The following is a 14,774-nucleotide window of genomic DNA, read 5'->3' on the forward strand; positions in this document are numbered from 1 at the left end:
GTGTGGGCAAATGCAGCGTTCTCGCTGATAATCATCAGATTGTTCGAAGTCTGTGAAGAAGGTTCTCAGAAAATATCTTTTCATCTTGTTTTCGTAAAGGATTTACCGCGGCATTATCAAAGCTACATTCGGGATCTCTGAGATAAAACGCTGCCTCTATATTAAGTTAGACAATAATGACTATCATCACTACTACAGGCTATAACCCTGTGATATTTGAAGATCTTAATAGGAGAAATAGCTGATCAGTGGTAAAGATTCTTTGCTGGTCTTCAGAACTTTGTGAGTTCTAATCCCAGCATGTCCAAAAGCTTGAATTGTGTTGTAGCTCATTAAAATAGTAGAACAGGAACTAACCATGTGGTAAAGGATAGACTTTAGATAAAAACTAAATTAGTGAGTAGAAGTAGAGGAAGGAACATTTCTCTTGGAGCATTTGGTTTCTGAATCATGCCACAATGACGTCTTTTCTTTCTCTCAAACTCAAGACCAAAAGGGAAAACGATGCTAAAGCAGAGGCTTGTCATCTTAACAGATGGAAAAAAAAGTCATATTTTTACCAGTTTTCAACATTGCCATCGGAAAAAAAGCACTTTTGTTGGAAAAAAAAAAAAACGCTTTTCAATTATTGACTTCAGCTGTAAAAAAGTCCTGACAGTTGGAGGGGAAACACATTACCATCAAATTATTTACACCTTAGAGGAAGAGATTTATTTTAGCACCAGAACAAAAATCCGCTTTGATGAAGTAAAACATGGCGTCTCATCGAGCTGAAATGTAAGGAGCAAAGATCAAAACATCAAAGGCATTAACAAAAACTTGGTAATATACTTGAGGTGCTTCCTGGGATGTGGTGGGTGGGCCAGTTCTGGGGGGCTGTGTGGTAGAGCTGGTGGTGGGGTGGTTAAACTTTATGGGGATTATTTGTTCACTTTTAGCACTCAGTTAGCCTGTAGAAGGGGCCCCAACCATGGGGCTGTGGATTTTTTCAAACCGTAGCAGTTTTCAATATGCCATTACTCCTAAAACGTCCTACCTTGTTACTTTCAAAACCTAATTATGTACTCATCTATACATTTTGAGCAGTTGGCAGACACCTTTATCTAGAGCCGCTTACAATTATCTTAATTATACACTGAGCAGTTAAGGTTAAGGTTAAGGGCCTTGCTCAGGGGCCCAGCAGTGGCAGTTTGATAGTGCTGGGATTTGAACTCAGCGTTTACATTCATTCACGTCCATTGATGTTCAACGCATTTGTTTTGGGGTTTGGTGAAGAAGCACATATGGCTGGAGATTTCAGGTGTCACAATACTTTTCTCCATACAGTCTATTATTATGTCATGTCTGGTACTCTTTAGCTTGTTATCTATTACTTCTAGTACCATTAGTAAGTATTGCTGTGTACAATTACCTCCAGGACCTTTCATAAATAACCACAATCCTGAAGAATAAAAGAACAGAAAAGCAGAGTTCTCAGATCCCCCTTTACGAACACGACTTGTCGAATAAATTAATAAATACAAGGAAAATGTCTAAATGTTCTTTCTCAAATATTATTCACAGACGCTAGTTACGACTAACACACTCCTATGGGCTATTCCTCTAATGAATTATGCAGGCTAATGAGCAGCCTTCTGGCTGTACACACACTCCAAAAACACGAACACACTTTCCAATGACTTATGATGCAAGTGAGATTGTTACCATAGGAACTGGAACATGTCGAATCCCTTACTGCACACAAGCAATGCAGCATAAACGCTCTTCACCGCTCCATCCTTCTCTTTTTCCCTCCATTATTCTCTGTTTTTTTGTCTTTTTTCCTCCATCGATTGGATACACTCTCTGTCTAGAGTGCTTTGAATTGTTTTAGCATTAAAAATATATGATGTTTAACACAGATGTATCAAATGAATGAAGACAAATACAAAGTTTTTGTTTGTGTTAAGTTTCGGGACAACATTAGCTCCAGGTCTCCTGGTCCACACCTTGTTATCATGTTACCCATAACTCAGATATGCTGTTACACTTAGTACCTTATATGCTAATATTTTTATTAGTGTTAATTCTATGTATAGACACATAAAAATAGCTTGTTTATAAATGTCAGTATATATTTAACTCTGGCTCAAGTTAAACACATATAACAGTATAACACAAATATCACACACAATTTCTGGTTCTTTTAAACGTGTGTGTGTGTGTGTGTGTGTGTGTGTGTGTGTGTGTGTGTGTGTGTGTGTGTGTGTGTGTGTGTGTGTGATTCGAACTGTATGTGACAATATTCCCTTAGGACACAAGTTAAAAATGACCATCGCTGACCCACAAAGCTCATCATTTCCTTTGGTCCCTGTGAGTAGAAGAGTTCACTCTGCATCTGTGTGTGTATGTGTGTGTGTATATATATGTGTGTGTGTGTGTGTGTGTGTGTGTGTGTGTGTGTGTGTGTGTGTGTGTGTGTGTTTGTGATTGCATGGCCTGAGAAGCCCTCACTTTTTCAATCTTTCTTTTTACCATTTGAATATTGACATATCTTAAGAAAAAGCTCTTATACATTTTTATAGATTCCGGTGCAGCTGTGCATCGATAAAAACTTTGCAAATGTTCTTGGATCTTGTATTTGTGGTGTCTCCAATATCCAACCTGCTCATTTCACTGATGTCAGAAGGTTAACAGCTTTTCATGAGATCCTTATTCCGATAACAGCCACTTCCCAAAGAGTGCTGTCTGAAATATAACTCCTGTGGAGATTTTTTTCTTTCTGAGTTCAGCAGGTTGAAATCATGCTCAGGGTAAACTGTAGACACCTAGAACACCCCACCCCTATTTTTTTATTAAATAAGTCTAGAATTATCCTGATTAGCCAAACCTCTTGCTGATAATAATTTAAACAGGACTTTCAAGAGATCCATTGGACATAATTTATATCAAAAGATATTTGGGTAAATGTAATGGCTCATGTAGGAAAAAAAAAAAAAAACATTTAAAGCATGATCACAACATCGCAGAAATGTTTCTCATTGTATTTTGGGCCTTATAAGGAAATTAAAGTTTTATTTAATTATTTAAACTGACATTCAGAGTTTTTCAGAAGGTCTTCAGCATCCATATAATCACAATAATTAATAATATGAAACCTCAAAATACAAATCAATATTCTTTATTCCACATACATGTATTTTTCCTGTGTTTTTTTTTCTTTAAACTCTTTACAATCTAAATGATTCAACAACAAAATGAGAAACTACCACAACAAATCCCAAATTTTGTTAATTGGGGACAAAAAAATACAAAAGAAAAGTGAAAAAGGAAAAAAAATCAGATGATTACACTGTGGATGGACATGAACTCATCAGGTTAGCATTAAGATCAAAGGAAAGACAAAATTAGGACAGAAATAGTCCATGTACAAATGTAAACAAATGCAAAATAAGTAGATTTAAAAGTCATCACACTGAGTCGGTAGATTTTTTAGGATCCTAGATCTCTAATAAACGGTCAACTCAGTGTGTATATACTGTTTTTATACACTGAGGTGCAGATTTATTAAATATACCAATGTAGTATCTATTAAAAAGGCAACTCAGTGTATTTTTATTTTATTTTTTTTTACTTTGAAATCTTCACTTATTCACCTTGTATTATGCATTTTAAAGTCAATGGGCTTTTTTTTTTTATTAATAATGTCATATATTTTTAACATTTTTCATTATTATAAACAAATATAGTATTACTGTATAATTTGGGGTTAGAGCGACAGCACACACATTCTCAGGGTTAACATTTGAATGCCACACAAGCCCTTTGTCCTCGGTTCATGAACAGTTTTAGGGAAGGGCCATGGTTTCTCCGACAGCGAGAGGAATGGTGAGACTGGTTGACATTGCACCTTGTGAAATTGCAAATAATAGGAAGTGACTAACGTGTTAACATACACATACATAATTAAGTATTACGTACATATATGTGTTTGCAGTGGAGAAGGGAAACAGTTTTGTGGTTTGTCAGGTCTGGAGAAGTGAGAAGGCCAAATTTTTGCGAGCCAACAAATAAGGGTAATACTTGAATTTTTACAAATCTGTCCTGTACACAATTCTTTTTTTTAAAGTGTCTTTGAATGCATCCTCTTACTAAGAGGGATTCATAAAAATTTAAAATAGTTCATTATTGAGACACTTTTTCACGCATTTTTTCCCCAATAGAGTTCAGGAAAACATCCGCATGGGGTTTGTGTCAAGGGCATGTGTACATCCTGACAAAGCCAGTCCCATTATTGGGTCTGTGTGCATAAATTCCCACTGGTGTTCCATTAAATCCACTTAAATCATTTTCATGTTAAAGCGTCGAGGACCAGAGGTCTGTTCTGCTTCCTCGGGCGAGGCCTCATTGGACTTGGAGCGTGGCACGTACTCTATATCGATGTTGTTTTTGTGCTTTCCTTTGCCCCGACTCCATACAAACAGGAGCAGAAAACAGAACAGGACAACACCAAGGAATGTAAAGCAACCCATTGCTGTCGAAACCAGGATAGTTTTTAGATCGAGGCCAAAGGTTGTGTTGGGGGAATTGGTGCTGTTGGCAGTAGTACTGTTAGGATCTATGTAGTACTGGGTCCTGTTAGCATAAAGCGAGCCCAGACTCTTAACAGCCAAGGAAACCATGAGCGTGTCATTTCCTGCTGTGTTGGAGGCCACGCAGACATACACGCCACCATCTTGAAGTTCCACTGCCTTGATATTGAGTGAGCCATTGTTGTGCACCATTACTCTTCCGTGACTCCGGGTGGTCAGATGTCTGCGGCGTGGCGTGACCCAGGAAATAATGGGGCGAGGAGTCCCATCAGCACTGCAGTGTAGCTGAGCAGGCTGCCCTTCTTCTACTGACACCAGCTGTGTCCGGTTCTCACGGATCTTGGGCTTGGTACAGGTCACATAGTAAGACAAGAGGGTTTCCTTGAATTCCTTGAAAGGGCGCCCGCGGATTCCCTCAGGAGTATTGCATTCGGGTTGCTCATCTCCAAATGAGATCGAGTGCCGCTTTTGCAGCAGCCACATGAGTCGACAGTCGCAAACGAGAGGATTGTCATTGATGACCAACACCTCCAGAGCCTCTGGAGTGTGGAACACACCCCTCTCCAAAGTTTGGAGCCTGTTATGGGACACGTCAAGAAGTCTGAGCCAACGTAGACCCTGGAAAGCATAGGGCTCCACAGACACCAGCTGGGCTGCTGATATTCTCAGCTCACGGAGACGCACCAGGTCCTGCAGAAGACCTCCTTCCACAGTGCGGATGTGGCTGTGGGACACATTTAGGTGTGTGAGGTAAGGCATGTGACGCAGGGCCTGGTAGGGGAATGTGGACAGATTGGTATTGGTGACAGAAAGCGTAGTGAGGTTCAGGCCATGCAAAGTGTTTGCTGGGAAAACATCCAGTGAAGGCCAGTTGTCAATCTCCAGGTGGCTTAGACGGAATAGTTTCTTGAAGGAGTAAGGTTGAAGGGTGCTTATGCTAAGGTAGCGCATATGCAAGCTCACCAGGTTGTGAAGGTGGGACAGGGCATCCGTCGGCACCATGGTCAGGTTACAGCGCTCCAGTGTCAGACTCTCCAGTGAAACTAAGCCATTGAATGCTCGGTGTGAGATGTACACCAGCTCATTGTCTCCTACATCTAATGACTTAAGATTATGCAAATCCTGGAACATGTAATCAACCAGAATGACGATCTTATTGTCACTAATGTCAAGCGTGGTGAGGTTCGATAGCCCAGTGAACACGCCCAGGGACAAGAGTTTGATGCGGTTGCTCTTCAGACTGAGTGTGTGTAAACTAGAGAGTAAGTTGAAAGCTCCTGGTTCTACATAGGCAATGATGTTGCCACTCAGGTCCAGCTCTTCAACGTGTGGGTAGACAGAGAAGTCGTCCGGATTGATGGCCTGGATGCGATTCTTGCTGAGGTCCAGGATACGTGTTTCAATTGGAATGCCATCTGGTATAGTTGGATAACGTTTCCGATGGCAGATGACGGAGCGACTCTGGGCAGAGCACTCGCAGCGAGAAGGGCAGGCAAGGGCAGAACCTAAGAAGACTGCCACCAGGGCCAGTCCCAGCAATGGCTGCCAGCAAGATATAGCTGTGTGCAACATGACTCGGCTCAGGCAGTCCACCATTCTGTCATGACTCTACAAAAGGACACAAAGAAGAGAAAGTTTTAGTGCACAGAAAATGCAATAATGCACCCAAGATATAAGTAGAACATCGGTTATAGAGAATGTTTTGCTACATGATTTTCCCCCCAAAAAAGTGATCCAATAGAAACACAGTCATAATCTCTATTACATCCAGACTCCACTGGTTCAACTCTAAAAGCATCTTCATACAGCACCATTTAAGCATCTTGCATTTCCACAGAGAACCAAGTTCATGTGAGACAAACACAAACACAAATGAACAGCCTCAGATGAAAACGAGGTTTGATTCATATTTCTGCATGAATTCACAGCCATGAGACTTTTTTTTCTCAGTCTGCTCAGAATTCACGAGACTGAGAATCATGCATCATCGGAACCCTGCCTTATTCCAATTTCTTCATCTAATACAAATTGATAGATGTGTGAAATCCCTTTAATACAACTTTCCCTGAATCCCTGCAGGACACCAACTCACTGTCACACGACTTTCAAGATCTCAGAACGGCTGGACGGGTCTTACTAAACCGGGGGGGTCCAATCTTTTCCACAAAAGGCTGGTGTGGGTGCAGATTTTCATTCCAACTAAACCACACCAGATCCCACCTGTTTAGATATTCATTCTCAATGGTCTATCAGTTGTGGCCTTTGTTTGGTTGGAATGAAACCTGCATCCAACTCGGGTGAGGTTTTGTTTTTTGTTTTTTGATGTGGACCTCAAATGAATGATCGCAGACAAGGATCACAGCCTGGCGAGATCCCTGAGGAACCCTGCATTCTCATGAAAAAACAAGAGATGTCTATCTATCTATCTATCTATCTATCTATCTATCTATCTATCTATCTATCTATCTATCTATCTATCTATCTATCTATCTATCTATCTATCTTGTATAGGATTAAGAGAAAAACGTAGAGGAACGATCAGCTGGAGAGATGTGGGCACCGCCATGGATCATGTAGTGTTTTATTTTTGCTTTTCCAACCACAACAGTCAGGTTTTAAAATGCCTAATAACTTCTTGTAGTAGTGTTATTATTGATTTCATTTGTTTGTTTTGCACTTGCCCTCCTACGCTAATTCTGCAGAATGATAATAAATTGGATTCAGGGATCTGTTGCACGGAACAGCAGATGAATTTGATTTCTTTCTGATGATCATTGGCTGTTTGTATTTCTGGTTTGTTGTCATGTGGAGGCCTTTTTGTAGGAGAGGTATTGAATTTGTAAGAGTTCGTGATGTAACAATAACCTGGAGCTAATCGAGCGGTATCGAAATCGAACAACCTGAAGCAATTTCTACATGGAAGTCTATTGTTTTGGAGTATTGTGAATATTTCTGAAGTGATTGTGCGGTTGTCACTGGATAAATATTTCATAAACAATTTTTTTTTTTTCCTTCACATACCAGTATATTTTTTTTACTGGTCTAAAAATTGAAATTCTTTTTCAGACTTCTTTTTTGTACTTTTCCAGCTATAAATAGTATTTTCTAGACACTTATCATGCATATTGTGATTGCTGCGGAACTGTTAGTGCTATATCCAGGGATTTCTTCAGGCAGCTAAATCTGGAAACTCAAAATCAACCCCTTAAATAAAACATTTTCTGTAAATCTGTAAAAAAAAAAAAGCATTTCCTTTGCAGAGACTAGAGCTTCTACACGTTGGTAGGAAAACTTTCCCAAAAAAGTGTGTAATATTAGCATACCTTTGAAATGCGTACAAAATGAAGACAAATATTCCTTAATACGATTGTAAAATTTCAACATAAATGGGGTAAAGTCGGCTGAATGAGGATAAAGGAGCTTCATATCGCAGAAGCGCACACACACACACACACACACACACACACACACACACACACACACACACACACACACACACACACACAAACACACACACACACACACACACAAACACACACACACACACACACACACACACACACACACACAGCAATAGATTTTGCACCCAGTCTAATTTCCATCATGCTGCAGAGTAAAACGCGCTCCTACAGAATCCAGACGAATGAAGGCACCAAACCATGTGCATGGACTCTTTTAACTAGGATTTGTTCCATTTCCTGCGCAGTGACGTTAGAATGTAAGTCAACACGTTGATAGTTTTATATTATGGCAATTAAGGCTGTTAATTTATTATACACATGAAAGTTTGTGGACACCTGACCATAAGATATTATTATACAAGGTATTTCCTTCTTGTGAACTTCCCATTCCACATTTTGTCTCAGTTTGCTGCTATAATAACCTCCACTCTTCTGAGAAGATGTTCCACTAGATTTCGTGTAGATTTTGTAGACATTAATTCAGCCACAAAAATGTCTTAGTAAAGTCAGGTACTGATGTACAGTAGGTGAGAAGGTGAGGAGGCCTGGAGTGCAGTCAACATTCACATTCATCCCAAAGGTGTTCACTAGGGTGGGAGCTTTATAGCAGAAGATCTTCCACCCACTTATAAACCATAAAAAGAAGATCTTCATGGAGTTGACTTTGTGAACAGGTTTGTTTCTCCTAGTTCAAGTGAGGGGAAAATTTCATGCTTCTGAACCCAAAGACTCCAAAGTACACTGTGTGGTAAGAATTTGAGAAAAAACTAATATGGCTGCAGTCGTGTCGTGACTTTACGCCGTGTAGCTGCCTGTGGTTTCCTGTAACAGTGTGACGTTCTGCTTCTCCTTCACTTCAGCTTTTCTGTCACAGCTGTAATTACATGCGAATAAATAAATTCTCTTTTCATCAACTTTCATATGAATGCATAATAAAAAATATCAATTGCTAAGCGTGCGCACACACACACACACACACACACACACACACACACACACACACACACACACACACACACACACACACACACACTTAACAACTCATCTTGTGTCACACAGTTCTCTAAATTTATCCAAGCAGTGAAAAGAAATTTAGAAAAAAACAGAAGGTGCTAAACACATCTTGCTGTCATTTAAACACACGCACACACGCACACACAAACACACACACACAAACACACACACACACAAACACACACGCACACACTCATTATGCAGAAGCAAATAGCATGCTGACAAGCTCCTCAAAAAGAACTATTTTATATGCATTTTAACTAGCAGTGTATTTCTTGCAAATGTAATGCTTTTTCCTAAAATGCGTGACGTGCAATGTACTGTGAGAGAGAAAACTTTTGTGTGTGTGTGTGTGTGTGTGTGTGATTATGGCCAATATTATTTTTCTTTTAATATTATTATTAGAATTTAAAATACACATACTTCCTTAATTCATCGTCACGTTTTAAGCCCCACCCACATCTCAGGCTAAACTCACATTTTGCCTAGTAAGATCGAGATTTGCTGGTGTTTTCTCTCCATTTCCAATGTTAAAAAAGTTTCCTCTTTAATATGAGCATCAGCAGAAAATATTCATGTGATTACACTTTGTTAGTATGTTGGAGGATTTTCGAACATGAAACCTGGTGCACTCACTCAAGTATATTTGCTGCAGGAAAAGCATTTTATTCCTTATATTTTATTTATTTAAGTACATTTATTGGGCTTGGATTTTTAGGAACTGCTTAGGAAAGGTGTGATCATCTTTTTCAGTGTGTTAGAGGTAATCATCATTTCTGTCCTTAACAGCCAGAATAAATTATACTCCAAATATACTCCAAGATATTCCATTGATACAGTAAAACATTTCGTCTGATAACAGACACTATACTGTTGCTTCAACACACAGTTCTTCCAAACATGGTTTCTTGAACACAGAAGTACCTCCTATACAAAGTTCCTCCAATACATAGTTCTTCTAATACACAAAAGCATGGCTTCTCTGAAATACACACTTCCTCGAGCACACAATTTCTTCAAAACACAGTTCCTCCAATACACAGGTTCTTCAAGTGCACAGTTCCTCTTAGTTCTTCTATAACACAGAGTTCCTCCAAAGCACGGCTTTCTCTAATACATGGTTCCTACAATACAAAGTTCTTCGAATACATGGCTCCTTAAACACACAGTTCCTCCAACACACAATTACTCTAAAACACAGTCACAAGTGTTAGTTCCTCTAAAACATGGTTTACAATGTGTAACTCACTTGATCTCTTCTACACAGTTCTTTCACTGAACAGTTTCTGTATCGCATATGTTTTTTCAGCTGTTCTGCAATGTTCTTCCAATACATACAAACATGAATCCTGACTGTAATAACAACCCCCCTTTCATTATCCATGAAAAGAAACCAGTCAATTCAGAGTCAAATAGTTTTTTTTTTTCTAGAGTTTGAGTGGAAGTGCAAACGAAGCACTGTTGGAGTAGCTATAAAACGATAATTGTTGAAGAAATTTGAGGCACTCAGGAGGGTAATGCATTTTAAAGCCTTTAATATCCAGTGGCTATTCAGTCATAGTTACAGTTAAAAAACATACACGCTTTAGCCATTAAAGGTTTTCATCAGGGCAAATCGGAATAAAACGATAACGGCTAATAATGCTGGGGCAGAATAATCCGAGTTATTGTCTCAGACACACTCTCACAGCTTCACTCGACTCTATAAATATTTATCATTCCTCTCCATTTAACACACTGCAAGCCTCTTCCAGCAGAATTAAAAGAGAAAATAAAAACAAGGCAATAACACCGTGAAGTTCGCAAACACCGTTTTATTCCACACTGAGATATTTTACACATGAGCTGTGTACTCTCAGCTCCAGGGTCACATGAACGGCCCCGAGTGCTCGAGGTGTCTTTTTTTCTTTCTCTGGGACTCAAAGTGTGGAGAAAATGCACATCACAGAAATTTCACGAATGAGGAGGTTTCGTGATTGTCTTACCACGCTAGTGATGCTAGTGAAAGTGAGGTCATCTGGGGTCAAGAAAGTCCATGCAGCAATACACAGTAATCAGCAGTAAAGCCTGAAATAAACACTTCTTTTTCCTTGCAAAACTTTCAGCTGTGACACTGGGGTGAGTCACGTGACCACACGAGTCACTAAAGTCGATCTGCCGATCATATTTATATCACCCACTCTTTTATATACATGCTAATGGCCCATTTTATTGGATGTGGAAATTACAGAGATGCTGTAAGTGTACAGTTATAGACCGTTGCTCATTTATTCCTCCATTACACAAGTTTACTCTGTCATATAGTTCCTCTAATACACAGTTCCTCCAATACACAGTTCTTCTAACATGCAGTTTCTCTAACACACAGTTTCTGCAGTCCATGCTTAGTTCCAACAAAGCATGGATCTTTTAGCCCCTGTGTCCCCAAATACTCAGTTCCTGAACACATTATTTCTCTTACAGCTCATTAAACACACAGTTCCTCTAATAAATTGACCCTCTGAAACACAGTTCCTCCAATACGTAGTTCCTTTAAAAAACTGACCCTCTAAAACACAAGTCCTTCAACATGCTGTTCCACCACAACAAAGTTACTATTTTTCACAGTTTCTCTAACAAATAAATCCTCCAATGCAAAGTTCCTTCAAGATTTTTTCATAAAAACACAGTTTTAACAACACACAAGTTTTCCACTACATAGTTTCTCTAACACAGTTCCTTCAACATACAGTTTCACCACAATTTGGTTCCTCCAACACATAGAGTCACTTAAACACAGTTCAATACACATGCTCCTTTCATCACAGTAACAACACAGGGTTCTTCCAACAAAAAGATCCTCCAAAAAGTGTTCAAAACACGAACACTGTGTTAGAACTGTGTGTTGGCAGAACCATGTGTTAGAGATCTTATGCACTGGAGAACCTGCATGTTGAAAGAACTGCCTAAATAATTACAGGTTCTTCGGTTCTCCCTCTGGTGCAACGTCTTAACATTCTGTACGAAGTCACTTCAGGATCAAATTGCTTTCTTGCAGAAGTTTAAGTAAAAATGAAGACCACACTCTGTTGAAGTGGTGGGATTGCTGTTATGGAACACACCAGGTGGTAAAGCAATGATGTCATGTCACTGGAAAAAAGAGATCAGAAGGTTGTTTGCTCAAATCCCATTGCTGCTTTGTTGCATGTCAAGTCTCATAACCTTCATCTGCTTCAGATAAAAACTTTTGCCAAATATTTCACCATTTATAATTCCATTTCTCGTTTCATGTCCTTCATCTGGAAAACAAGCACACAGATGGTTCAAAGTGAAGTTTTTTTTGGCCTCATAGTGCTGGACCTCGTTTCACCTTTAGCTGTGAATATGGTTATTCAGAGCGCTGTGGTTAAGGGACTGTAGTTGCCTGGTTACGAGCGCGGCCGTGTGTTTCGCGAGAGTATTGATTGTAGCCATCTGTGAGAGGTTTTAGTGTGAAGTGCTTTGAATGCTCATCAGTTTTTTTTAGAACACATGTAAAAAGTACAGAATGTACGATTTGTTAAAGAAAAAGGAGAAAAATTGACACAACCCTATTCTCAGACCTCACTCCCTGATCCTCCTTCCACCAAGACTGCTACATCATAACTGGGAAATATCTCAAATTTGATATTCCAGGAGTGGAAATGGAGACCAGACCCTGAACTTCATCAATGCTCATAAATGTCAAGTGTTCCTTTCCTCCAGAGCTGTTTGTTTACTTCTCTTTTTTCTCACACTTTGGTGTTGTTATCCGGAGGAAATGCCACTCAACTATCTAAACACTTCTAAAACCCATGGTGCATTATCAGTCATACGCTCAGGATGCCATGGAGCTACTGACTTTTCCAGGTTCTACGCTTTGTGGGTCAGATTAAAACAGAGCTTAGCCCTCTTCCTGGACCTTGCTGCTATTTTCGCTTAGCCGGTGATAAGCTTTAGATAACGGACGCAGCCCCTGTGCAATCAAGCGACATAAGCCATTTTGTGAAATGGTTGAAACCCGTATCTCCACTCCAAGGTTCTCTGGCTTTGTTTGATGTGTCTCTGAAACACTCTGAACTTTAACTCTGAGAATTTTTACACTCTGGCAGTGAGAAAAGAGGCACTGAGTCTGTAACTCGGTTCTCCAGCCACAAATGGATAAAATAAATTCATGCTAATGTGGGGGGATTATTCATCTGGAAATAATTTGCATACGGTTTCCCTTCAGGAACTCGATCTGTGTCGGAACGCTTTGGGAACGCATCTCTGTGCAGGCTCTGAATCACGTCTATAATCAGTCCAATGGAAAGCACGGCGTCACCGGCGGGGTGACGGCACGACCAGGAAACCGTCGCCAAGCTCGAAATAGAATGGCCGGCCGATCAGCAGAAGGCCGAGCAAGCTGGACGAGCACTTCCTGCAACTCGCGTCACTGCCTCTGCGCTGGGGCTTGCCTTTTTATCAGACCTGCACACTGAGGTATCCAGGTCGTGGGCCAGGGCTTATTCCTCCTGCCCCTTCAGTCCCAAGGTGTCACCATATTCCAATATACAGACACACACAGATCCTCTACCAGAGAGTTCCCTCATCACATTCTATCTTCACCACACCTATAACACACAGTTCTTCTTCCATTACTGGGTTCCTCTAACTCAGTTCCTTGATAACAATGTAACTCTAAACACACACTTTCTCCCACACACTGTTCTTCCAACACACAGTTCCTCTAAAACACAGTTCCTCCTTCACAGAGTTCTTGAAACACTTGGATCCTGAACAGAATGTAGAACTCCAGTCACTCGTCAAACATCAGCAGCAGGACCTCAAGATCTAAGCTGCGTCTGTTCAGCAACTATAATTGAATCATAACAATGAATATAATAAAAATCAATTGAGCGTACACACACGCGAGCGTTTACAGAGCTGCTTTTAGCATCCCGCTAACCAAGCAGTAAATGAATAGCGACTAAAAGGTCTTGGTTACTCATGAAACCCATAATACCAGTGATATCGTCTCTGATGTAAAAGGAAATGATGCAGATTTGATGTGTGTAAAGGTGCAGCGGATTGAGGAGGCACATAAACGATGGAAGATGCATGAAATACTGTAGGATTATTGCATTGCGCTGTTCACAAAATGAGCGGAAAAGTGATAATAAACGCGTATCTGAGAGGACACATGGACAATAAACTGGAATGGACGCTTCGGTTTTTCCTTGAATGCCACAGTGGTTTTTGCTTTTCTCTTAATTTTCCAAAGCACTGATCCTGAAGGTCAGGAAGTGTTCATGGAGATACCATGTATTATTGTGATTATATTGTGCAGCATGTTGTACTCAGATATCAATAAAAATCCGTCAGTTGACCTCTGTGCTATAATGTCAGTATTCTTATGAAGCCTTATGAACACTGCCATTGAGTGTTACTGCAATATCAGAAACATCTGCAGCTGAAAATCTTAAATCCAATGGAAGTGAAAGTACAATCAGTCAAATGAAACTAAACCGAAAAAGTGATTCCTGTCTGTTTAATGCACATTTCCTGCCTCTGTAAGTGACATTAAGGCTTTATGACAGCTGTATGGATAGAACCCACCATTACAGTGGCGTCTAAAGCTGTATAGAGAATCTCCTCGCACCTGTCAGATCAGGTGAAGACGTCTTTATTTCGAAGGCAGAATAAGCTATCTCGGCTTTCTCATCAGCATAATTACGAGGGAAAATTATTA

General features: G+C 40.0%; 1 protein-coding gene across 7 annotated transcripts in view; it reads right to left on the reverse strand.

Moving 5' to 3' along the window:
• Positions 1-3,144: 3,144 nt before the first annotated feature.
• lingo2 (leucine rich repeat and Ig domain containing 2) overlaps positions 3,145-14,774 on the reverse strand; it is a 230,230-nt gene continuing 218,600 nt past the window's right edge. For all 7 annotated transcript variants that reach the window (XM_083559794.1, XM_083559792.1, XM_083559797.1 and 4 more), the window contains one exon: positions 3,145-6,179. In XM_083559794.1, the coding sequence (XP_083415920.1) occupies positions 4,320-6,167 (1,848 nt within the window). In that variant the 5' untranslated portion in view covers positions 6,168-6,179 and the 3' untranslated portion in view covers positions 3,145-4,319. The remainder of the gene's footprint in view (positions 6,180-14,774) is intronic.

The sequence above is a fragment of the Silurus aristotelis genome, assembly GCF_946808225.1.
Source record: "Silurus aristotelis genome assembly, chromosome: 14".
NCBI classification, from domain to species: Eukaryota; Metazoa; Chordata; class Actinopteri; order Siluriformes; family Siluridae; genus Silurus; species Silurus aristotelis.